This window comes from Eptatretus burgeri, chromosome 6, assembly GCF_056783735.1.
Source record: "Eptatretus burgeri isolate ZD-2024b chromosome 6, Ebu_testis_v1, whole genome shotgun sequence".
NCBI classification, from domain to species: Eukaryota; Metazoa; Chordata; class Myxini; order Myxiniformes; family Myxinidae; genus Eptatretus; species Eptatretus burgeri.
The window spans coordinates 81,574,145-81,599,675 of record NC_140966.1 but is presented as its reverse complement, the minus strand read 5'-3'; the positions used below and the strand labels follow the sequence as shown (position 1 = coordinate 81,599,675).

Sequence of the window (25,531 nt, the reverse complement as noted above, 5' to 3'; positions counted from 1 at the left end):
TGCCGGTTCAAGTTCAACCCCGCACAGTAATCTTACTGTCTTGACCGGGGGGGTGGGGGTGAGGTAGAGAGGGGGGTGAGGTGAAGAGGGGGGTGAGGTGAAGAGGGGGTGAGGTGGAGAGGGGGTGAGGTAGAGAGGGGGTAAGGTAGAGGGGGAGGTAGAGAGGGAGGGTGAGGTAGAGAGGGGGGTAAGGTAGAGAGGGGGAGGTAGAGAGAGGGGAGGTAGAGAGGGGGTGAGGTAGAGAGGGGGAGGTAGAGAGAGGGGGAGGTAGAGAGGGGGGGTGAGGTAGAAAGGGGGTGGCGGGTAAATTTGACCTTCACTGACCACTCGAACAGGCACATCCGATAATTTTTTCTGAAGCACAGACCGGGAATTACAGGATACCACGTGTTCTCCTGTACCATGATGTTAATGGTGATGTTAATCGTGGTGATGGTGGTGATGATGGTGATGATGGTGATGATGGTGATGATGGTGATGATGGTGATGGTGGTGATGATGATGGTGATGATGGTGATGGTGGTGTTAATGGTGATGTTAATGGTGATGATGGTGGTGATGATGGTGGTGATGATGGTCGTGATGGTCATGATGGTGATGATGGTGGTGATGATGGAGGTGATGATGGTAATGGTGGTGATGATGGTGGTGATGATGGTGGTGATGATGTTGATGATGATGGTGGTGGTGATGATGGTGGTGGTGATGGTGGTGGTGATGGTGGTGATGGTGGTGGTGGTGATGATGATGGTGATGATGGTGATGATGGTGATGATGGTGATGATGGTGATGATGGTGGTGATGGTGGTGATGATGGTGATGATGATGGTGATGATGGTGATGATGGTGATGATGGTGATGATGGTGGTGATGATGGTGATGGTGGTGTTTATGGTGATGATGGTGGTGGTGATGATGGTGGTGATGGTGATGGTGGTGATGGTGGTGGTGGTGATGATGATGATGGTGATGATGGTGATGATGGTGATGATGGTGATGATGGTGATGATGATGATGTACCCAAAGTTATACGAATCGCCCAAAGCCGATTCGACCAATCAGCGCTCGCACACCGCATGACGTAGGGTATATTGGACAGGGTTTCCCGGTGATGTTGAACCGCCGAAGCGAATTCGTGCCTCGGAGTGGGAGCGGGTGGACGTGATTTGAAGCCATTTTTTCCCCCGTACAGCACATGGAGCCTCCTCACCTCGGAGTGCCCGATGGTGGCCAGCGCCGGGCCTCGAGCGACTCGGTGCGACACGTGTCGTCGCGACCTCTACATTCCCGGATCGTCACGGATCCAGCCACAGGGAACGGATATTACCGTGGCCGCCTCCTGGGCAAGGTGGGTTCGCCGTTCGCGGTTCGCACCTCCCAGTCCCAGGTGATGTCCCTAATTAAATCATGGCTGCTTGCGGGCTCACCTGCTTGCATTTAATTTCGCTTGAGCGAAGAGCTCTCTCGGTGGCGTGCTCGCCTCAACGCTTTCGTGAATGCTTGCACGGAGTGCTGCATCCTGGAGCACGACGTTGGGGGGGATATCAAGTTTGTTTAGCGATCTGCACAGTGAGATGAATGGATATGTCGCATTGTCGTGTACTACTTGGGCCGCTCCCCGACGGATTGGGATATATCATGGATGTTACTACTTTAACGGCCCCAAGTAATTATTATTCCCACCTCTTGGGAATTGGGATTGTCCAGGGAAAGTTTTTATGCCCCAGTCTTTAACGAACCGGATGGACAGTGAGCATTCGGGAATTGTTCAGAATGCCGGCGATAACTCCCCCCACGCTTTGCGAAAGACACTGTGAGATATTTAACGTTCACCGAGTGATGCTGGTAGATGGGACACCCGGCTTAACTTCCATCTGGTTGGGGGGGGGGGGTGCTTTGGGCGATTTTTGTTTTGTCATCCTGCTCAGTTTTATTGAAGGACTTTGAGGATTTAATTTATTCTTTTTTTAAAAATGAGCTTCGATGCAGGAGGAGGTCATTTGGCTCACCAACGTGTGTGTTCCTCTTGCCAACCTATGGTTGTGTCTTTTTACCCATTTAAAGGTGATCGTCAAGCAAGGAAGCAGCATGAACCATTTTTATAGTCGGTCTGACTCGCCTGGGGTTTGAACCGCCCACCCCCCAGAGCATGAGTGGAGACTGGAGACTCCACCCGTTTCATCACGTCATCGAGTCTGGAAATTGATCCTTTTTATTTTTCTTTTTTTAAATTCTTTTTACCTCCACCACCGAAGGTGAAAGAGCTTGTTTTCTCCCTCTCTGTCTGCTTATTATATGTTGGTCGGTCACGTCTGCCTGTTGGGTCGCCGAAATAGGTGACCCTTATTGTCAGTAATTCTGTCTGTTTGTTTGGATGTTTGTACGTTTGTCATCAGCATAATTGGTAGTAAACGTTGGCGGATTTTGACCAAACTCGGGTGGTAGGTACATCTTCTGACCTCGTGCTTTGGAAATTGTGATGGTTGCTAGGGACGCTTTGGTTCCCCAGCAACAACCGAAAAACCTTCAAAATCGGTACCGTTCGCGCGAAATCAATTCCGAAAGCCATTGTCACACGTAGGGTTATGAAATTTGGCACGAATGATCTACAGGTGATGCTCTATCCAATAGATTCCGGTTTTTGTGATATATGGAATACTTTACCCGCAGCGCCCCCTACAATTAGGGTATGCGCGAAAATTGGCGAATATTGAAGGCCCCATAGCGACCAGGTGAGTGCATCGATACGAATGAAACTTTGCAGGTTCATGGTACTCAATGAGTACTACAACTTTGCCTCAGGACATATTGACCGATTTCGCTTAGGTCAGGGGTCAAAGGTCAATTGGTGCAAAAATCGACAATATGCAAGAGCTGGAGGTGCCTTCGCGCCAAATGCTACTCCTCCTAAGGTTATGGTCGGATGGTCATGAAAATTCGCACTAATCGTCTGGAATACATTGTGCACAAACGATCGAGCCAGATTTTCGATTTCGATCTTTGTTCACCCACAGCACCCCCTCGAACTTTAGGGATTTCAAACCGCATTTTCGGTACTTTTCATTCAAATGGATACCGAGTAGTTATCAGTAGATGGAACTGGATAAGATTTGGTATGCATAATCTTAAGGTGATTCCCTATCCGCTATATGACATCCATTTTGCTCTATATCTTATAGTTTCCATGCTCGGCGACCCATCGCCGTCTACCGGCTTGTTTGTTTGTTTGTTTGTCACATGATTTTTGGCCACAGTTTTCAAGCAATCGTTCTGAAGTTTGTTTTTTTGTGTGTGTAGGAGACTGACCAAGGACACCAATGCTTGATTTTGGTGAAGATCCGAATCTGGATCCAGATCTGAGAATTTTTAAAGTGATTCTTCATCATTGAGAGATCAGGCCAAAAACAATATTTAGCACGATATCTCAAGTTATGGATGGATTCACACGGAACTTGGTGGACAGGTTGGGAGTGCCACCACGAAATATAGATTCAATTTTGGTGAAGATCAAAATCTTGATCTTTTTTGAGAGTTGTTAAATTTTAACTGATTCTTCACCATTGAGAGATGGGGCTAAACATGATATTGCATGATATCTCAGAAAGTTGCAGATGGATTTGGATGAAAATTGGTGGACATGGGTGTGTGACAAGGAAGAATTTATTCAATTTTGGTGAAGATCTGAATCTGAATTCAGATTCAAGAATTTTTTTCCCAAATGATTCTTCACCATTGATAGATTGGGCCAAAAATGATATGTAGCACAATATCTCAAAATGTTACGGATGGATTCACCCAAAACTTTTTGGACCGGTTGGGTGCGTGAAACGGACTAATTGATTCAATTTTGGTGAAGATTCAAATCTGCATCCAGATACGAGAATTTTTATGCCTCCGGCACCCTTGGTGTGGAGGCATTATGTTTCTGGGTTGTCCGTCCGGATTTTCGTTTACGTGATAACTCTAGAAGCAAATTGTAGAATTTCATCAAACTGGGCAAAAAGGTAAAGTAAGATGGGGCAATTAAGTGATTAGATTTTGGGCCAGATGTGATAAAGGTCAAGGTCAAACTCTGAAATTTTACTGTTTACGCCCTAACTCAAGAAATATTGGACAGAATTTCATCAAACTTGGTGCAAAGGTAAAGCTAGACAGGGCAATTAACTGATTAGATTGTGGGCCAGATATGATAAAGGTCAAGGGTCAAATATGTCAGTACTCAAGTGTTTGTGCGGGAGAGCCATCGATTGCGTGTAGTCGAATCACTCTAGTTTGAAGTGATTCGTCACAATTGAGAGATGGGACTAAAACTATGTATCGCATGTTATCTTTAAAAGTTGTGGACGACTTGTAACAAAACAAGGTGGAAGAGTCGGTTAGGTGACAAGAACAGGCTGATTTGATTTTGGCTAGGTCAGATCTGAATCCAGACTTATCAGTGGGACACAAAATTTAAACTGTTCAGCCTGGCGGAGGTATGCACTCTACCGAGTGCCGTTCCGTTTTGCCAAGTATCACTCTGAGTGATTTTTTTTTCCCCTTCTATCATCGAATAATGATGTATGTATGTAATATATATATATATAATCACTATATCTCAAAAAGTTGTGCACCGATTTGGATGAATCTTGGTGGACTCGTTTGGTGTGTGACAAGGAAGAGTTTATTCAATTTTGGTGAACATCCGAATCCGAATTCGGGTACGATAATTTTTTAAGTGATTCTTCACCATTGAGAGATGGAGCTAAACTAATACATATATAGCACGATATCTCAAAACGTTGTGGACTGATTCGGATGAAACTTGGTGGACAGGTTGTGTGTTTGACTGATGAATTGATTTGATTTTGGTGAAGATCCGAATCCGGATCTGGATATGAGAATTATTTAATTTTTTAAGTGATTCTTCACCATTGAGAGATGGGGCCAAAAAAACTATTATATAGCATAAATACTTCTGCTACCGAAGGTGAAGAAGGTTATATTTTCACCCCTTTCTGTCTGTTTGTTACTTGCAAAAGCAAAGATTTTTCAAGTATATTGGTTAGTCAATTTTGTTATTCTGTCTGTCTATTTGTCTATGTCTATCATCTACAGGTCAAAATGTGAAGCTGATCTTCATGAAACTTCATCACATGGGAGAGTTTGTCATAAGGAATCAGCCTATTGTTTTTGAAGTCAAAAGACCAAAAGGTCAACAACTTAGGTCGTATTTCTAAAATCTTCAATTTTCATCCGATTGAATTGAAATTTGAAGAGGAAGGTAATTCGACTGGTCTAAAGGATTAATTGTCTTCGGTGAGGGACAATGAACAGGTGGTTGGTAGTTAATCATCAAGGAGTGAGGGAGATGGATACAGATGGACCGAAGGACGAGAATGAACCGACTGTGAGGTTGAAGGAAAGACTGATGGGATGAAGGAGGGAGGGGTTGTTGAATTGAGGTTTCGTGAAGTGGATTGAGGAGGTTAAAAGTGGAAAGAGAGGGGGAAGATCACATGAGGGATAGTCAGACTAACCTCAATGCATTTCCCCCTCCCAAACCCCTGGACATGGGGCAAAGGTCTACCAACCATCTAAACTAATGAAATTAGAACTCATTCTGGGGAGCTCTACATGTAAATGAATGCTCTCCCCTGAGGTACATCTCCAAAACTGTAACTATTACCCCAGTGTACAAGAATGAAAAGTGAAGTTGTCAGAATTTACAGCTTTGTAAACAAATTTACAACAAAATACAGTCAACTCCTTGAGGAGAACCTGCTTCAGAGTGCAAAAGACCTGAGACTGCAGCGAAGATTTACGTTCCAACAGGATAATGACCCCAAGTATACAGCCGAAGTAACACTGGAATATCTTCAGAACAAGAATGTGAAAGTCCTTGAGTGGCTCAGCCAAAACCCAGACTTGAATCCCATTGAAAAATCAGTGAAAAGACTTAAAGATTTCTGTTAACCGAGACTCCACATGTAACTTGAGCAAATCTACAAGGAAGAATGGGAGAAAATCCCCAAATCTAGATGTGCAAAACTGATACATCATACCCAAGAAGACTCGAAGCTATAATCGCTGCCAAAAGTGCTTCTACAAAGTATTTATACAGGGAGTTGAATACTTATTGACACAAGACATTTCAGCTTTTCATTTTTAATTGATTTAATTTTTTTTCTAAAAACATGTTTTCACTTTGTCATCATGGGGTATTTTGTGTCGATCGGTGACAAAAAATTTAAAATATAATCCATTTTAAATTCAGGCTGCAACACAACAAAATGTGACAAAAGTCGAGGGTTGCGAATACTTTCTGAAGGCACTGCATGCATATTGTAATGGGACCGGTCTTCTCTTTAGTGTCTCGCTCGAGATAAACTCTGCAACACGTCCAAGCGGGAGGTGAAATTGTGAGTCATGAATGTGGGAAAATTGCATTTACAATTTAGCTGTGTGCCAATATTGTCGGACACTTATCCTCAAACAACAATTTGATAACTGTGGAGCGTTTGCGGCCCCATAAACACGGCAAATAAGGGAAAAATTATGGATTTGATAATTTTGGGATGGGGACAGAATAGATTGATGAGTTTGTCGGAAATGATGAAGGAACCTGACAGTACCGCTTACACTAAACAAAGTTTTTATTTTTATTTTTTGTCAAATTGTATATATTTTTTTTGCACAAGATTTGATATCAGCAGGTAAAGGACTTGTTTTTCTCACACCTGACTAAATATTTGAAAATGAATCGAGATAATATATTTTTTATTATTAATAGCTAAGATTTTTATTCTTGAGAAGTCTTTCTTACTCTAATGGAGCAAATGTGGATGTCACCAAAACTCCAAAATTGACATGTGGCGGAAATAGGTATTACAAATCTTCATTGGTAGCCGGTATTACAAATAGTCTTCCTCTATCTTTGATACAAGCAAATACCACCTGTCACTTTGTTGACAGGGAATACAAAGAGGTGGGTGGGGAGAGAGAGGGGGAGGGGAGCAAGGAGTGGAGAGTGGGGAGGGGAGAGCGGAGACTGGAAGGGAGAGTGAGGAATTGTGGGGGGGAGCGACGCTTCACCAAACGTCGCGATGCATATGGGGTTAGGGGGTGTGAAGAAGGTGGTGGTGAAGTGGGGAGGGGGAATGGGATGTTCTGGACTTTAGTTCAGGAGTGGGACTTGAAGGGAAAGGGGGGATGGTCCTGTCTGCTGCCATTAGTACATGATTGAATGAAATGGGGTACGTTAAAACAGCATATTCAAACATTATCGCAAAACCACCCATCACTTTCAAACAGAATGTACCATTTTAAAAGAGATTATAACATGGGCTTCCCTTGAGGTATGTGACTTGAACTGTGGCTGCCACCCTGTTTAGCCACTCTGGAACTGGAACTTTCTGAGGGGGACACACCGCCCGGAGTGCAAAAGAATGCGCAAACAAACGATACCCCTCCATTAGCCGGACCCACCGCCAAGCCCAACCCTGAAAACCAGCTCCGGCCAAGAGACCCTAGAGCTAATCACATCCTAGCTACAATGCTTATAAATGCCCAGAGATGCCATTGCTTGTGCCTTTTATTTAATTTCAACACATGTTTTACAGCCAAAATGTGATAAACACCGGAATCTCTCAACCCGAGCCGAATCCCAAAATTCATACTGTGGAATCGAACCCAGCAGCAGCTCCGACCGCCAAAAAGTGCCCATCCACCCAATTTGCACATCCCCCCACACTCCAGATGCAAAACACAACACAAACACCAGAGCACAACATAACCACCTCCAAACAACAACACAACTACCTTTGGGAACTTGTCACTTCATGAATGTTGGAGACAGACAGAGACAGAGATGAGGTGTAAGGAATGAATGATGAATGAATGAGTTCCCACCTGCTATTCCTTCATCTGCCATTACATTCACCTGCAGCATCTGCACTGAGCTTCAGTTTTGGAAACAACTTTCCCCAAACAGCCTCTTAAAAAAACTTTTGTCAGATTTAACTAATAAAACGGAGCACGTATTTATATACTCACTTCATTTACATCATCACCTAACATTGTCTTGAATGTCAATTTGTAATTTTGTTTTCAGAAACAACAGCCACTGTGATTTAAAAAGTCATTTACACCACCGTCTACTGCAGTGTTTCTCAACCTTTTTTGTCCCACGCCCCACTTTGATTTTCAAAAAAATCGTACGCCCCACCATGAGTGGAGACACTACAGTATATACTACATATGTATTCAAAAGGCTTTATTGCAAATTTTATTCAATTGCCACTCACTTCAATGGGAGCCCTGCCCTTGACGCTGGGTGCAGATTTATTTGATTCGAGGAACCAATTTTGTCAGTTTCAGCCTTAAATCACCATGTTTCGTGATTTCCAGTCGATTTCTCTTGCAGCAAATCGGTAACAACACTAAATCCACATTCGACTAAATAAGATGATGGAAAATTTATCAATACTTCCCTTGCCAAAGTAGTCGAGTTTGGGTATTTATTTTCGCTCTCCAAAGACAGCCACATCATGGTTCCTTTGATCTTGAAAAGAGTTTTCACAGACTCATGTTGTTGCAACTCGCATAACTCCTCTTGGTATTGCTCTGGTACTTCAGATAAATCCTCCAGAAATGGCCGAGTCAACCAAGAAGGGAACTTGTAGCAAAGCTATGAAAGCGATTATATATTGATTCATTAATTCTGAATCCTCATGCCCCACCTAAATATTGCCGCGTTTCCTGAGCGTTTTATTTGTTGTTGTTAAGAAGCTGTTGAGGAATTGTTGAGCAGGCCAAACAAAATAATTAATTGAGACCCCAGGAAGCTGACAAAGGGCTGACCAAGGATGACACCTTAATAAAGGGTCTAATTAAATAAGGCCATTAATCATCTTCAAAAGGGGTATTTAAATTAACTCAAACACCCAATTTCCATTCATGTACTACCTTGGAGTTCCCTTCGTCTGCATGCAAGGTTTGGGGCCGCCAGGTTTCATGGTTTTGCAGTTATGGAGGAGACGGATGGACGCACTGACACACTGACTCACTGAAAAGACGTACACACACACTTATTATTACAGATGAAGTATATGCTGACCAAAAAAAATTCTTTCAAAAATGACATTATTCAGTGCATTTTTACGACCGTCCCACAGCACATTGCCCATGGAAGGTGGGCCGAGAAGGGTACTCCTGCTCGGAGAGCATGAGAGCTCGTTCGTTATTGCAATAAATTTTAAATAAAGGAAGTCCTATCAAGTGCTTCGGAGAAATGTCCAACAGGAATGTAAACTCAGTTGGTACATTTAATTTTGTCAATTTTAGAAAGGTTGTTGGCCTTTGTTTTCCCCTGCCTCTCCAAGGTTTTGCTTTGTTTTTCTTCCAACAGCCCTGTCTGTGAGTCTACCAAAATCCAGGAGAATAAAATGGTTAAAATTATCCACCATAAAATAACTTGGAAGTGCTGATGTTTTGGGCCTTACAGTTCGTCCCTCTTTTGCTCCAATGCAGAGGAAGTCCCGAAACTTCAGCGGTCTGTGTTCTTTCATGGCAAATAACTTTAACCATTTTATTCTTGTGTGTCACCGCCTCAGACCACTTATTCTTTCCTGGAATTATCAACTATTTTTATTCCCAAATCCAGACTCGCTGCTCATCTCCACGCCTTCGTCGCCCTGCCCCCGCCCCCTCTTATCCAGCTTGAGGACCTTTTTCCTTCAGTGTGCCCAATCCCACCCAACCCTCTTCAAATCGGCAGTGCACCACCACCTCAGGTCTTCCTCCAACCCCAGCCATAATCCTTTCTATCCACTATTAAAATTTTAAATCCATCCTTGGATAGTATCTCCCTATTCATTTCCCTCCTCCTGTTCATTTACCCCCTTGTATTCACGTTGTCCCACTACCCCACTCTCAGTGTATTACCACCTCTCGTGAGCTGAGACTTTGCAATTTTTATTTTTATTTCTTATAATAGAATGAAATATTCCTTTAGCAAAATGGCTTTTTCAGTCATTGTAGTTCTATTTACCTTGGGGGAGGGGAGTTCCAAGCTGGGTTTGTGCTTGTGCCAGGCCGAGGCATGCCCCAACAGCAGCACTGGAAATCTATTTTGTTGCTGTTGGCAGAAAAGGTGCACACCAGCCATGTGATGCTCTTTTCACTCAGGTTGAGGAACGGTTTTATTAAAGTTTATCATCTGAACGAGGAGACTGAAGGTCTCATGAACGTCACATGGGCAGGGTGAAGCACTGTACCAATCATGTTGTACTGCCAGAGGTTTTACAATGGTTATTAAAACTACTTGGAATGTGAATAAGCCACTGAAAGCAAAACGAGGTTTGAGTGAGTTTCCAATTCCATTCACATGGTCAAAGGATTGAAATGCCGTAATGGGAGGAGACCGGGGTGTGGAATGAAAGCCTAGTCTTGGTTTAAAGCTAAAAGGATGGCATGGCCAAAGTAAACAGGTCCATACTTGTGCAAATGACGAAGGGGGTGATTTCTGTCCTTAACTCAGGTGTAATCTCGCATATCCTGCATACACAGTCATACTTGGTCAATGAAGAAATATTGGGATTTTCCTTTCCTCCACTGTGGGGTTATTATTGCTGTTGAGTTCCATCCCCTCTCTTCTCTTCCCCCCCCCAACCTTTTTCCACTCCACTCTACTCATTTTTATTACCCAATTATTGTACTCTCCCCCCCCCCCCAATTGTTAAAATTTATTTACTTGGTGATGGTGGTTTTATGCCTAAATCCAAAGTGAAGGCTTGCTTGTTTTTCTACAACTTTGAGCAATCAAGATGAGTTCTGTTTGCTCATCGATGCTTGCCAATGGCAAACAGAAGCCAGTCTGGCACCAATCCTCCTATATTAAATTGCATGTGCGTGTGTACATGCCAGTCATAGAAAAGAAAAAAAACAAAAACAAACAAGGCTGGGCCGATCGCCATCAAATTTTGCATACATGTTGGTCATACCCAGGGACAGGTCGTGGGCACAAAGACCCACCCCTCACGCAAGAGGTGGAGGAGTCTGATTTTCACCTGAACATGTGTCACAGTGCAGTTTTACTGACAGCTGCTGCAAACCGGGTGGGGCGGGAATTATTAGCCATGGCACAAATATATATATATGCCTGGTGTTGGCGCAGTGGTTAGGGCAGCGGCTTGGGATCCAAAAGGTCTGGAGTTCAAGCCCCGTTGGGCCACTGAATTAACACACCAGGGGGTTGACTCAGCCTGTCATCCTTCCGAGGTCAGCGAAATGAGTACCAGCGTACTGGGCCGGTGTATACCCTGGTTAAAATAGGTGTACCATATCCCTGTGTCGCTAGAGGCAACCAGGGTTGCGTCAGGAAGGGCATCCGGTGTAAAACATGTGTCAAATCACTATGCGGATCATATTGATGATCCGCTGTGGCGACCCCTAACAGGAGCAGCCGAAAGAAGAAGAATATATATATATATATATTTACCCCAGTCTCCCCCTCTTCCACTCCCTTTGCAAGCGGCCTGCGGAGTGGGTGTTTCTAGTAACTCAAAACCACCAAAAGTGACGGATAGTCTTGCTTGTTTGTTCTGTGATTTCTGTAAGAGGCTTTTTCCATGACTTGTCTACCTCTTCATCTGTATGTACGTACATCATTTTGAATTTATTTATCTGTCATAACAAGTTGTGCTGTAATGGGATGTTGCCTATTTTAAAAAAACAAACAAAAAAAACATCCTTTTTTCTTTTCGTTTTTTTTCTTTAGATTAAATTTTAAATCTTGTTTATAAATGCATTTCTGTGCAAAACAAACGTTAACCTGGCCCTGTATGCCTTGTATGCCTTTCAGGGTGGGTTTGCTCGCTGTTATGAGTTGATGGAGGTGAGCAGTGGCCGTATGTTTGCTGCGAAGGTCATTTCTCGAGCCAAGCTTACCAAGCCTCAACACAGGGATAAGGTAATTAAATGTTCCAATGATGAGAGTTTGGTTGGACAACACCGTTAAAGCATTTTGGCTGGCCTTGCCCTGACTCTGATAGGCTGAAGATTTTTCTTAATGTCTTGTGCGCACATGGGCTGGGAGGACAAAAGTATGCACACTCACCTTTGAGCTGTCTAGCCTGGTTTTGGGTGGTGGGGTTTCGATACTAGGGTCCTGAGTTCAAATCCCGCTCAGCTGTTGAATTAATACCAGGTGGGGTTAACTCGGCCTGTCATACTTCTGAGGTCAGCAAAATGAGTGCCAGCATGCTGTATCCTGTGGCGGAGTGGCGACCCGTCTAGGATTGTGCCCAATAGCCAAGGAGACTGCTTAGGCAGCACCAACGCTCTGCACAGAGTATGGTCCCAATCTCCTCCTCCTCCTGATGCTGTGTGGACTGTCGGACCTCCCCGCTGATGGACCTCCGGTAGCTTGTACCTGTTGCTGCATTTGAGCCTGGACACCAACTCTTGAAATCTATCTGTCCGGGTTCTTCCTGACATCTTCGTTCTTTGTTCCTTTCACGCTGTCTACTTTTTTTCACAATTCTCTTTCTTCATTCTAATTCTTGCTTTTTGTTTTCTTTTATTTCTTCTACTCTTTATTTCTCTCTTTCTTTGTCTACCTGTCGAAGGAGAAGCAAATTCCAGCAGAATTTCTTTCTGAAAGGCTCATTTGGCTGTGCCCAGATGGGTTTGAGGGTAGTGGAGTAGTGTCTGAAACCCGAATCCTATCCAGGTTCCTCCTGATGACTCCATCTTTGCTCTTTACTTCTTCAGGTTCCTTCTGATGACTCCAATGCAGTATTTAGTCTTCCATTTGAGTACGTACTATAAAAGTATGTGTATCTATAAAATACTCCACCGGTCTAAAGTTTCAGAACACCCCAATTTTTCCAGTTTTTACTGAAATTTAAGCAGTTTAATGTTTCAATGTACTCTGAAATTAAAGCATAGAACAAATAAACAATTGCAGATAAAAAGAAATCATGAAATCGTTTTGTTGAACAAAATTTAATCTAAAATTTTGACTCATCAAAGTAGGCACCTTTTGCAGATATAACAGCCGAATATACTCGTGGCATTCTTTCTACAATGGAAATCAAATATTGTTCAGAAAGTTCTTCCCAATACTGTTGCAGAAGTTCCCACAAATGTGTTGCACTTGTAGGTTGCTTTGCTTTCACCCTTCTGTCCAGTTCATCCCAAACCAGCTCGATGGGGTTTAAGTCTGGAGACTGTGCTGACCATTCCATGATTTGAATCCTACTGTCTTGTTCTTTTCTTCTCAGGTAGTTCTGACATAGCCTGGAGGTATGTTTTGGGTTGTTATCTAGCTGTAGGATGAACCCCTGACCAACTCAGCGTGTACCAGATATCGGCAAAATGGTGCTGCATGGCGCTGCAAAATGCTGTACTAGCTCTTTTGGTTCAGGGTGCAAGTTGCCGACTGAATCCAGCAAAAGAACCCCAGATCATCACGCTTTCTCCTTCATGTTTGACAGTTCATGTCTCACACTGAGGAATCATCTTTTTGCCAACTGGACGGCGTACAAAAACCCTGCGTGATGAACCGAAAATTTCAAATTTTGATTCATCGGTCCATCAGACCTTCTTCCAGTTTTCAGCAGTCCTCTGGTGGTGCTTCATGGCCCAGGTTTTCTTATTTTGCCATCTTATCAATGGCTTTCTTACTGCCACTTGACCTATAAAACTTGCAGCTCGAAGTCTTCTCTTCACTGTTGAAACTGAGCCTTCCTTACTTCGACCAGTGTTAAGCTGTGCTTGAAGCTGCTGTACTGTGAGCTCCCTATCACGCAAGTTGTTCACTCTCAGAAACTTGTCTTCTGATTATGTTCTGGCTTTGGGTCTGCCAGACCTCTTCCTGTCACAGTTTCCTCCAGTTTCCAAGTGCCTTTTGATGGTGTAGGAAACTGTACTCACTGACACCTTGGCTTCTTTGCAATTTCCCTAAAGGAAAGACCTAAACTTTTAAGGGTTATAATGCTCGGTCTGTCTTCCTTTGTTAATTGTCTTTTTCTCGCCATTATGATAGCAATACACTACTTCATGCAGTGAAATATTGTCCAAATAATGCTTCAGAGGGTATAGCAACACAATCTGTTCCAACACTGCTTTTATACAGACAGAGGGTTTGTAACTAATCAACAAAAGTTGGGACACCTGATGGAATTGTTTGCATCAACTTTCAAAGCTTAATTTACTTCCATTGCTGCAGAACAGCTGCAGTTGCTAACCCATTACTTGTTCCCTGAAAAGGGCCTTTATTAACAACTGAAATTTAAATTATTTTTCAGTTTTTGGTTAACTAAACTTTATTTTTAACCTCTGGCAGTTTACCACTTAGCTTTGTACCATTTCAGGTTATTCACTGGACTTGAACTGCTTACATTTCAGCAAAACTGGAAAAATGTGGGTGTTCTAAATCTATCGACTATTAGCGTATATACAATTGGAACGTGGATCTGCACAATAAAACTGAAAAAGTCTGTTTGCGAAATTAACATAAACCTACGTTGTCAATGTATCGTCTGCACACAACACTAAAAAACTCCTGATTAGGGTTTGTAATCTGATTGCTCTTTCTCGTTATGATACATTTTACATCTTACTTGAACTTCCTTACTTTCTGCAATCATCCTCAACTCTGACTTCAGGTTGAGCGGGAGATTTCCGTTCATCGGATGCTGCACCACAAGCACGTTGTCAAGTTTGAGAAGCACTTTGAAACCGAAGACAGCATCTTCATCTTGCTTGAGCTGTGTAACCACCAGGTGAGTGAGGCTTGAGATAAAATGTGATTAAAATTGCTAGTATTGGACCCACAGTCCGGTGTCTGGCATTCTGAGGTTTTACAGACCCTAAGACAATGTCATGTTGCACGGTAATGCAGTGATATTGGAAAATTGTGGTCATTCGGTCTGTCCTGCAGTCATTGGCTCACCTGTTGAGGAAGAGGCACGTGATGCAAGAGGCCGACGCGCGATGCTGCTTGCGACATATTCTGCTTGGCCTGCAATACCTGCATGCTCGAGGCCTTGTGCACAGAGACCTAAAACTCGGTACCGACCTCCACACACAAGTTCATTTGTCGTTTGCAACAGGGCAAACTTCTTGAGAATCTTTTCACTCCATCTGACCTTCTGATTTAAAAGTGGTGCTGATGTTATTAGGAAAGGGGAATGGAAGAATAAAAACCTTGCAATGTAGTGAAAGCAGAACATTTTGCCAATCGAGCATTAATCAAATTACTTTGTTGTAGACCGTGCATTCTGCTGGTGTGGCGCCATAACCAAATAAATTGCCAAACCTGTACCCATGATAACATGTTCCCCATTTTTGGCAGAAGCTTGTAGCTTGTTCTTCCCATTTTTGCACTGCTTTCTCTGGATGACTCTACAGCCAAGTGGTGGCCTTGCCAGTTGAGGAGCACATTTTGTTTGTTCATTTTTTTAAAAATAAACTCTTGTTTGAAAATTAATATGGAATAGGCAAAGCCGAGAAGCGAACGTAGAATTCTTCTTACATTCGCTTCTGACTTTACCTAAAAAATAATTATTACCTCAACATAATACCTTCACAACAACAACTACACCACCTAGAACAGGATATCATCTGAAAAAATAAATATTTCTTCAACATTACCTTCACAACAACAACTACACCGCCTAGAACAGGATCTCATCTAAAAAATTTAATATTACCTCAACATTACCTTCACAACGACAACTACACCGCCTAGAACAGGATCTCATCTAAAAAAAAAATCAATATAACCTCAACATTACCTTCACAACGACAACTACACCGCCTAGAACAGGATCTCATTTGAAAAAATAAATATTACCTCAACATTACCTTCACAACGACAACTACACCGCCTGGAACAGGATCTCATCTCAAAAAAATAAATATTACCTTAACATTACCTTCACAACAACTACACCGCCGAGAACAGGATCTCATCTGAAAAAATAAATATTACCTCAACATTATACCTCAACATTACCTTCACAACGACAACTACACAGCCTAGAACAGGATCTCATCTAAAAAATAATTACCTTCACAACGACAACTGCACCGCCTAGAACAGGATCTCATCGAAAAAAAAAAAAATTATTATTACCTCAACATTACCTTCACAACGACAACTACACCGCCAAGAACAGGATCTCATCTAAAAAAATTAATATTACCTCAACATTACCTTCACAACAACTACACCGCCAAGAACAGGATCTCATCTCAAAAAATAAATACTAGAAGCGAACATAGAATTCTTCTTACATTCGCTTCTGACTTTACCTATAACTTGTTCACAACTGTATACGCAATCTCCGATTACTTCGTCCTGGATTCGGAATCAGCGATAAAATAATGTAAATCGCGATTAAAAATATTTTTTGATGATGCGGGAGATATCTTTATTAAAATCAGTGGAGGAAATATATACCATGTATGATATTTGGGTCTTTCATGTCTCCGACGATGCCTTTATCTCCCAGCATGCATTATTCCCCATGACAAAAACCGGAAGCAAAAGGGTCATAGCCAACGACACGGATTCCAAATTGCCAGGGTATTGTGTTGTTGTTGTTTCCTATTCTCTCATGTGCACGTGTTAAGGATGAAGCTCACTGCGTTCGCTATAAACTGCTGAAAACATTATATATGAGGGCATGTTGAAAAGTAATGCCTCCTATTCCTTCTCTGCGAAACAGGTAAAGATATTTGAATATCCTGTTGTTGGCTTAATGGTTTGGGTGGTGGGCTTGGGATCCTCAGATCCTGAGTTCAAATTCCCCTCAGATGTTCAATTAATATCAGGTGGGGTTGACTCTGCCTGTCATCCTTCCAGGGTTGGCAAAATGAGTGTCAGCTTGCTGGTATCCTGTGTCGGAGTGGCGACCCGTCCAGGATTGTGTCCAATAGCCTAGGAGACTGCTTAGGCAGCACCAATGCTCTGCACAGAGTATGGTCCCAACGGATGGATAGATATTTGAATGAAACAGACAGATTCTACCATCATGCATATTTATTTCTCAACACAATCACCATGGCAGTAAACATATTTCTGCCAATGTTCAAATGGTTTTGTGATGGTCATGATAGAAATGTCCATCTTGCTAACTTAACTTCACAGCGGCCAAGACATCATTGGAAGAAAAATGTTCTCAAAGTTTGGAAAAGACAAAAATCTGATGCAGCAAAGTCATGGCTGGTAATCCTTTGTGACAGTACTCCATTTACAATCTTTTGTCAGGATCAAAATGGTCGTCTCACCCCCTTTATGCTTCACAGCGCTGAGAACATCGTGCTGCTCTCTGCCATCTTGACAAATGTAGCACTGAGACGTCGAGTGTTAGAATCACCAAAGTTCACACCCAGTGGTGGGAAGAACTCGTGTGCAGACTGCACTTTGTTTCATTCAAATATCTTTATCTGTTTTGGATAAAAATTATAGGAGGCATTACTTTTCAACACGGTCTCGTCCATTTGCCAGTATAAGGGCAGCCAACTTGATCGTCATACTTTGGTTCACTAGAAATGGTACCATGGTTTTGTTTTCCCAAGCTGCTGTGTGAACACTGAGAATATCACACAAGGCTTGACATTGATATTTAGAGATTTTATTGGTTGAGCGGTGAACAATAATTCCACATCTATTGAAAAGATATGTGGCATCTATATGGCCTATAGTAATGCAGATGTTTTTTTTTTAATCTTCTACCCTTCCCCACAACTCTGATCAGCGAATTTATTCATCAGTGGCTTGATGGAGGTGAAGATTGGGGACCTGGGTCTGGCCACAAGGCTTCGTCCACCAGAGTCTCGCAGACGGTAGATTATGTCGTCCTCCCTTTAAATGTATTGACAGATAAATACACAAATGCTCCCTTTTAGTTTACTTACTCTGGGCTATGCGAGTTTCCATTTCGTGTTACTCATTTCGGATGTGTCAAATCCTTTCATCAATTAATGTTGTATTAATGTTACCCTCCATCCCCTGCTGTCATGGTGATTATAGAGACCAGGTTATTTGCATTTGTTCTCTTTATCCTCCCTCACTTTTGGGATTTGGGTGGTGCTACTTAAATGGAGCATTAAGGGTACACCCCACGTTGCTCTGAAAAGTTAGTGGTGCTCACCTTTTAAAAGTTTATTTATTTATTTTTGTTTCATTCCCTTTCCAATCCTGATGGTCCAATACCCTTCTTTGATGGCTTGCCCTTTGACTTTTATTTTGATGTTTTTTTTTTCTCTCTCTTTTCGTTTGTTTTTTTTTTTTTTTGGTCGTCAACTGCTAAAATCTGGCAGCACTAATGCTTGATTGCCTTTGATCTATTTCAGCACGGTATGTGGAACTCCCAACTATTTAGCTCCTGAGGTTTTGGAACGACGGGGTCATGGACCTGAGGCAGATGTCTGGTCATTGGGTTGTGTCATGTGAGTTTATCACACGGCATTGGCCGGGATTGGTCCAGCCACTTCAGAGACTGTTTGGATTGCGTTTGTTGGTGCATTGATGAAAAAGTTGTTTCTTCCTTTTTCAAAGTTTAGGGCAGCCTATTATTTGCACACCAGTGCTTGTGATATAAAATCACTTGTATTGCATAGCCTTTCATTATTTGCAGTGTTTCAATGGTCATCAAGGTCTTTGACCACATTCAAGTGGAATGTCTTGCAGCTTGTGCTTTAAGTATGTTTGTGTCCATTTATGGGTAACTTATCCTCTGACTCACCTCCCATAAAATGTTTTATTTATTTTTATTTTTTGCAGATAGGTTCATGAATACAGTCACCCTTCAAGTGGTCACTGATTGCTGATCATTTTGGATGTGCATAGCACCCGAAAGGGTTTCCTGTTAAGCGAGACTTTCACTTGAATGTTCTTTTCCTTTCCACTTCCAGGTACACCTTGCTCATTGGACGACCTCCTTTTGAAAGCCGTGACCTGGAAGAGACTTACCGAGCTATTCGTCATGCTGCATATCCACCGCTACCAATTTTGCTTTCTCCATCGGCACGAAGCCTACTTACCGCCATGTTGACTCAGCAACCAGATGATCGGCCCACCCTCGATGAAATCCTTTCTCACGATTTCCTCACAAAGGTTTGCTTGTACCCACCCATCAAAATGTGAAAAAGGAGCTTTTTGAACCTGTACATGTTCCTTCACTGTAATATCCTGGTTGCATCCCTTTCCCCACATCATGTTCCTTTTCAAATATCTATGGTCTACCTGTTGCTTTGAGTTGTCGATAAAATGTCTGAGTGCTTATCAAACAGTAGAGCAAGTGTATGAGGGACTTGTTCCCCATCGATGCATGCTGTGGATGAGCTACTAGCTCAGGCACTCATGGTCTTTAGCCAAGGAATTCCTGTGAAAAGGGAAGGTGTTGCTTTTAAAAACTCTGGCACACTTGTGGTGACATGTACAGAGGCTTCACCTTTGAAAATACCTTGAGTGGTGTTTTGACTCTCACACCTGCAGACATAATGATGCTATGCTTAAAAGATCCAAACCTTTCCTTGTGCGAATTTTTGTTGTTATTTTTAACCCATTTCCATTTATTTCTCATCACTTCTGGGTAGCCGTCAAACGTACGAGTATTGTTGCATGCCGGGGGATTGGGATAGTCCTAATCGGCTTTCTCAGTAAAATGAACCATTGCCCCAAGGTCCAAACAACATTCTCGCTGTGATGCGATCATAAGGATTTGCCAAGAGATTTCTACTCTCTTCCCCCCAACCTTGCAATTGTTGATCATCCTCAAGTCAACCTTGTCACAAAAATACACTTGTTTAACCACATTGTTTTTTGCAACAGCAATTCCCTTAAATAATCTTCAATTTACTTGGTACTTGTATATTGATCCAAACTTGTTACACAAGTCTTAATTATTACAAACTCACACTGATTAATTATATATGGCTGTACAAGCATGCAGATTATCAACCATACATGGTAGAACGTAGACGTAAAGAGGGCTTTGTTTGATTCCAGATGTGTGTAGAAAATTAGGAACTCTTTTTCTGCAATTTACTTTGTCACCGTGGATAGTTTGTAGGTCTGTACGTGTGATTACAAGCTCACTCCCCCCCCCCCCCCAAGTCCTACTCGACCACCAGCTTACAAGAGTGCAGATTCGGTCGCACATCCTTAACTTTGGTTAGTTCAACACATCTCCAACCAGAAGCTCTCAATCTCATCTCAAACATTCCAAATCTATGTTTAAATGGCAAAAGTGCTCCCTTGACCAGCCCTATCAGCATTAGCCAATCAGAAAGTTCAACCAGGTCTCAAAGGGTATGGTCTTTTGTTATTATTCTCTATCACTTTACAAAGATTGTCATTTTGAATTGATCACACCTATCTTGGAACCCTTGTATCATTTTATTGTCTTGGGTGGGGCACAGACATCGAGGCATGGTAACTTTGATTGCCTGCAGTCAGCTTCATTCGTAGCAGTGTTTGCACAGCTTCCTCCAAGAAATGGATTCTGGTTCTAGTGTGTAAATCTTGAATCCCTTCCATGAAGTGCTTGGTGATATGCATACTAAAGATGAGGACAGAATAAGTAAGAGCATACTATGATCTCTTCCATCAAACGTATGAAGCAAATGCAATATTCCGTATTATATCTACATTGGACGGACGAAATATAAATCTTATAACACTTGATTTGTCACCCTCGAGCTTGCAACAATAACCTTCACTTTCCCTTTCCCCTTCACCTTTAATCTTTGAGGATCTTCCCTTTTTAAAATGCTTTAATCTCCAAAGTCGAAGTTGCCACCTCATTTTGTTTTCTTTCCAAACTGCAGGGTTTCACTCCTGATCGACTCCCTCTTGCCTTCAGTTCTGTTCCTCCAGTACCATCAGCTAAGACTGATCAGAGCTTGCTGAGGCGGGCCTTTGATGCTTTGTTCAAGAGGAAGCAGGATGGGAAAGAGAAAGTCAAACCTGAAGTCGGTGATGTAAAGAGACTTGTGACCGAATTTGGAAAAAACACTTTGACCTGTTCAAGCCAGAGCTCTGCAAGCGACCAACAGGTTCGGCCTCTGGATTTGCCGTTGCACTTGTTCCATTGTATCACCTTAAATATCTCTTGATTGATAACCCTTACCATTAATGTTATCAAATTTTAATTTTTATTTTTAATTGGACTTCTTACTTGTAATGGTTGTAACACCGCAGTAATGTCCTAATTGAATGGTTTCTGTCATGTATGGGATTTTATATTATTATATTTTGAGAAAACAGGTGAGTAGCAAGTATGGTTCCAGAAAATAGGCGTGAGATTGTTGGTGGTGAAATACCATAATAACATTATGTGCACCTCTGTCACAAATGAAGAAGTTTGTGATGAAGTTAACAAGTCTTTCCTGTTTTCAAACGGTCTGATCTCTGATCATCAGTTTTGATTTTGTCCCATTCACTCAACTCTGGACTTCTGTTCCTTTATCAGCAATGGTTGGAAACTCAAAATCTCAAACAAGGCTAAAACCGTCTCTCTGGACATATCTCAGGCACTCGACACAGTCTGGCAACCTGTTTGGCTTGCCAAGCTCTTTTTGCCTGTAGCAGGGAAGACTACCTTCATTGTTGGATTTCTGACTTCTTCCATTCATGCAGTCAACATGTTATCAATGGAACCCTCTTCTCACCTTTCCCAGTGGAGGCTTCGTCAAGGCAGTTTTTTGTGGCTCAGTGTTCCTCATCTCTATAAATGACCAATCCTATGTTCCTTTTTGCATTATCTTGATGCTTTGAGAGCTCCACATTGTGTCATACATTTTTCCCTATGTGCAGCAGACAGCAGCTGCGTGTGTCTGCTGATCTGGGAAGGAATACACTCTGGTCTGATAAATGGAACATCGTCCTTTAATCGGTGAAATATCAGTGTCACCCTGTTGGTCCTGAAGGATCTATCAAATGAACCCACCTATTTCCTTGGTCACCTAATGGAAGAGGTTGTCTGTTGAACTTCTCAGCCTCACCATCAGCCATGACCTTTCCTGGGCTCCATTAACCTTTCCTCAAATACTTGCTCGTGTATTTGTTTCCTCGCTTTTTTTTTTCCTTCCTTGTTCATTTGCTCCCTTGATGTTTGTTTGTCCCAATGTCTGGTCTGCCTTGCCATGAACCTCTCCTCCAAATGCTTTTTTTTTTTTTTAGTAAAGTTTAAGATTCCATCTGCTCCTGTAAAGATATTGGGAAAGAAAGCTGCTGTTGGAAAACGTTGAGTTATGACTTTTTTGTGACTGGATTCATGTGAGTAGGTTCCAGGCAGTACATACTTGTGGAATATGCTGCATGGGTTCTCAAATCATTAAATTTTTTTTCTTCAAAAACCAGTGACCTGGGGGAAGGGAGAGGGGTATTTGGTTAGAGTTAGGGTCTGCCTTGAGCAGGCCAAAGTGCTTTTTGCAAGAAAGGAGTATACCCACCCCCCCCCCCCCCAAGTCTGAATGGTGGTGGATGTTCACCTGATTGGTCATCCCTTGAATGCATCATGTTACTCTTTGTACAACATTAGTAGGTGAAACTGATTTTTGGCCTTCAAGTGTTTCGTGCACTCTCTCTGCCTCGCAGCAGTCCTCGAAACACCTTTCAGTTTTCTCGCTTTTCCACAGCTGGGGCACAATATTTCTGTTAAGAGCTCGGTTTTGAAATTAAAAAAAATAATTTGAATGTGATCACCCTTGTAACGAAAATGATTGTCAGGCTTTTTAAGTTGGTTCGTTGAAATGGTCAACATGTAAAGTTTCCAAAGGTAGTGTGTTTTGTCACCATTCTTCAATTACTGTTCTACTTTGGTGATTTCAATATTTCATCCTTGCTGTGTGAACAATTCTCCTTTTTGAGGAACTTTAAGATATTCCTGTTTTCATTTGTTGAACAACCATGTAGGAGCTGGGTTATTTTTTTTTCTTTCTTTCTTAATAGATGGACCAGCAAATGCTGTAAAAAGTCCAACGTATTCCTTTCTTCATCCTATTCTTAATCTTCATTAATGATTTCAATGACTGGAAAATCCTCTTTATCTCTTTGCTGATGACCACCCATTTCATCCCTCATCCTTCTGACAGACAGATAGGCAACAGCCTCTTCCCTCTCCTCAGACCTTGACAAAATCACAAACTGGTCAAATACTTGGAACAAGTTTTTCAATCCTGAGAACACTCTCTCTTTCTCCTTTCTCCTTTCTCCTTTCTCCTTTCTCCTTTCTCCTTTCTCTTTTCTCTTTTCTCCTTTCTCTTTTCTCCTTTCTCCTTTCTCCTTTCTCTCTCATCTACTTTCTCAACAACCCTCTCAAAGAGGTTCAGTCACCAAAACTCTCGGGTCTCACTCTTAGCCATGATCTTGGGCAAGCCACATTTCAAAATTGTCCTCCGAAGCTAGATGCCGACCTGGGCATCCTCCATCGTGCAAAGTCCTTCCTTGGCACACCTGAGCTCCTACCTACCTACAAGGCCTTCATCCACAGATTGATGGAGTGCTGCTCTCCTCTCTGGGCTGACTCCCCTGCCTCACATCTTGCTCAGCTTGGCGAACATGGAAACCAAGGCTCTTAAGATCATTGGAATCTCTCGTGATGTAGCTGAGTCTATGGGCCTATCACGTCGCCATCACTGACAGGTTGGTGGTCTTTCTTCTTCAACCTCATTTCTGGTCTTGCACCCTCTGCCCTCTCCATGTATTGTCCACCCCCAGGTATCTTCAGGATGCACGCGGTCCACCAGCAAACCTCTCCTCGTGAAACTGCCTAAATCCAGAACCACTGCTCACCTCCACTCGATTATTCCTCTTTTTTTTTTTTTCCCCTGCCTGTGGAACCACCTTCCACATTCTCTTCATTCTCATTTTTCCCTCCAGGTCTTCAAGACAGCTGTTTACCATCATCTCAAGTCATCTCTTATCCAAAACCATGATCTTTTAAACCACCCCCACACCTAGCCCCTCCAAAAATTTTGCTTATGTCTCCATCTTGTCCACCCCTTGCATTTTCCTTTTCCCCTCTTCCCCCCTCTTCCCCTCATCATTACCTGCATCCCTTGTTTGTCCGTCTCCATCTATTTTCTCCCGTTCACTGCCGTTGGCATTTCCCCTTTGTTATATTGTGTCCGAACTCTTCCATAAGCCAAGACCATGCATTTAAAAAAAAAACATACGTGAAATTGAGACGAAGCAAATATTGCAATGGAGCATATGAAGGAATAATTGGACAAGAAGAAAGTGTTGAATGAATCGAAGGCACAAATGGCAAGGAAAGTTGCAATTCTAAGAACAGACGTCAACCAGTCTCGTTTTCTTAATGGTTGTAGCATCCACTCTGAGTCTGAAAGGTCAGCCGTTCAATCCCAGAACGAGTCATCCCATAGACTTTAAAAATGGTACGTGCTGCTTCCATGCTGGATGCTCAGCATTTATAAAGGATAGAGCACGGACAAACAACCATCTGTTGGCATCCATAACACAGGCTTTGATGGGCTGAATGGCATCTTCCTGCATTGCCGTTTCTTGTAAGGGACTCATTGGAAAAGTTATTTGGAGTTTTTTTTTAATGGGTTTTGGCAATGGCTGGTGTGTGGGTGATCTCGTTTAGCAAATTCGATTTCATGTTTGTGTCGCAGGTTTTTTTTTTGTTGATGAAATTCAATTTTCCATTAAGCCCTCCTGTCTCCATCAGGCGAACGTCTGCGACGAGAATGTCCAAGGCCCCAACAAGCCACTGACCTGCCAGTTGATTCCAGTGAAGTTGTCTGGCAGTACCCCAATGCAGATGGAGCAAACGGTACCAATCAGCAAGGGCAAACTGTCAATGTATTTGCTCTTTTCCTGTTCCAGACACCAAATGGTGCATGGGGACAGATGAATGACCTTGCACTTATTCCCTCCCACCATGAATGTAAATTGTCATATTTGTAAATTTGAAATGTTAATAGAAATAAAATATTCTATGAAAGTTTGAAATAAATGTAAAAGCATTGCACATCTGGTCATGTTTGTTTTTTGGACGAGTGCAGGCGTGGGGGTTGTTGCAATTGTTTTTATTTTAAAATCCATTTAGTCTTCATGTAACAATATAGCTTCCTCTGGGAACAAGATCTGGCAGAGGTGCAGTCTTTTGAAACTCCTCAGACTTTTAATCTGCTGTGACCTTTCCTCACTTATCGAAGCTAGTGTCCAGTACACCGAGGCAATTTGGAATCCTCCACCGAACCAAGTTATTCTCAGCTCATTCATTCCTTTGTGTCTCTCAACTGTGGAATGGGATTCTCCAATAATGTTCAATCATGCTCTTCTCAGTATAAAACTTCAAGCCATTGCCATTTTATGTTGTCCCTTCTATTCCTGATATTTTACTATTCTCACTGATTCACCCCTCTTACTCACCCACACTTTTCCACATTTATCCTGTTTAGTCCTTGCTTACTCAGCCCACTCCATTTTGGGGATTTCCGCACTTGAGCTCTGTGTTAGTTCCTTCACCATTTATCCACTCTCCCTTTTATAGTGTTGTGG

The 25,531-nt window shown here is 42.4% G+C and overlaps 1 protein-coding gene and 1 long non-coding RNA gene across 3 annotated transcripts in view; one reads left to right on the top strand and one right to left on the bottom strand.

Annotated features, from left to right (window-relative positions):
* Nucleotides 1-1,095: 1,095 nt before the first annotated feature.
* On the top strand, nucleotides 1,096-24,998 carry LOC147025169 (serine/threonine-protein kinase PLK3-like). Of its 2 annotated transcripts, none has more exons than XM_085885847.1 (9): nucleotides 1,096-1,348; nucleotides 11,843-11,950; nucleotides 14,652-14,768; nucleotides 14,927-15,056; nucleotides 17,751-17,838; nucleotides 18,349-18,444; nucleotides 18,910-19,111; nucleotides 20,827-21,054; nucleotides 24,696-24,998. In XM_085885847.1, the coding sequence occupies exons 1-9, from the start codon at nucleotides 1,196-1,198 to the stop codon at nucleotides 24,879-24,881; spliced, it is 1,308 nt and encodes a 435-aa protein (XP_085741973.1). In that variant the 5' UTR covers nucleotides 1,096-1,195; the 3' UTR covers nucleotides 24,882-24,998. The 2 variants fall into 2 exon arrangements, with proteins under 2 accessions (XP_085741973.1, XP_085741974.1); XM_085885848.1 differs by lacking the exon at nucleotides 1,096-1,348 and adding an exon at nucleotides 11,501-11,636.
* Nucleotides 20,131-25,531, bottom strand: part of LOC147025168 (uncharacterized) — a 28,699-nt gene continuing 23,298 nt past the window's right edge. Inside the window, exon 4 of the long non-coding RNA XR_015059371.1 lies at nucleotides 20,131-20,558. This is a non-coding gene — a long non-coding RNA (uncharacterized LOC147025168). The remainder of the gene's footprint in view (nucleotides 20,559-25,531) is intronic.

Bases quoted from the DNA above. Each gene is read 5' to 3' on its own strand.
- LOC147025169 (XM_085885847.1), top strand. From the start codon at position 1,196: ATGGAGCCTCCTCACCTCGGAGTGCCCGATGGTGGCCAGCGCCGGGCC. The intron at 11,951-14,651 runs GTAATTAAATGT...CTCTGACTTCAG, and splicing joins AGCCTCAACACAGGGATAAG to GTTGAGCGGGAGATTTCCGT. The intron at 17,839-18,348 runs GTAGATTATGTC...GATCTATTTCAG, and splicing joins CCACCAGAGTCTCGCAGACG to CACGGTATGTGGAACTCCCA.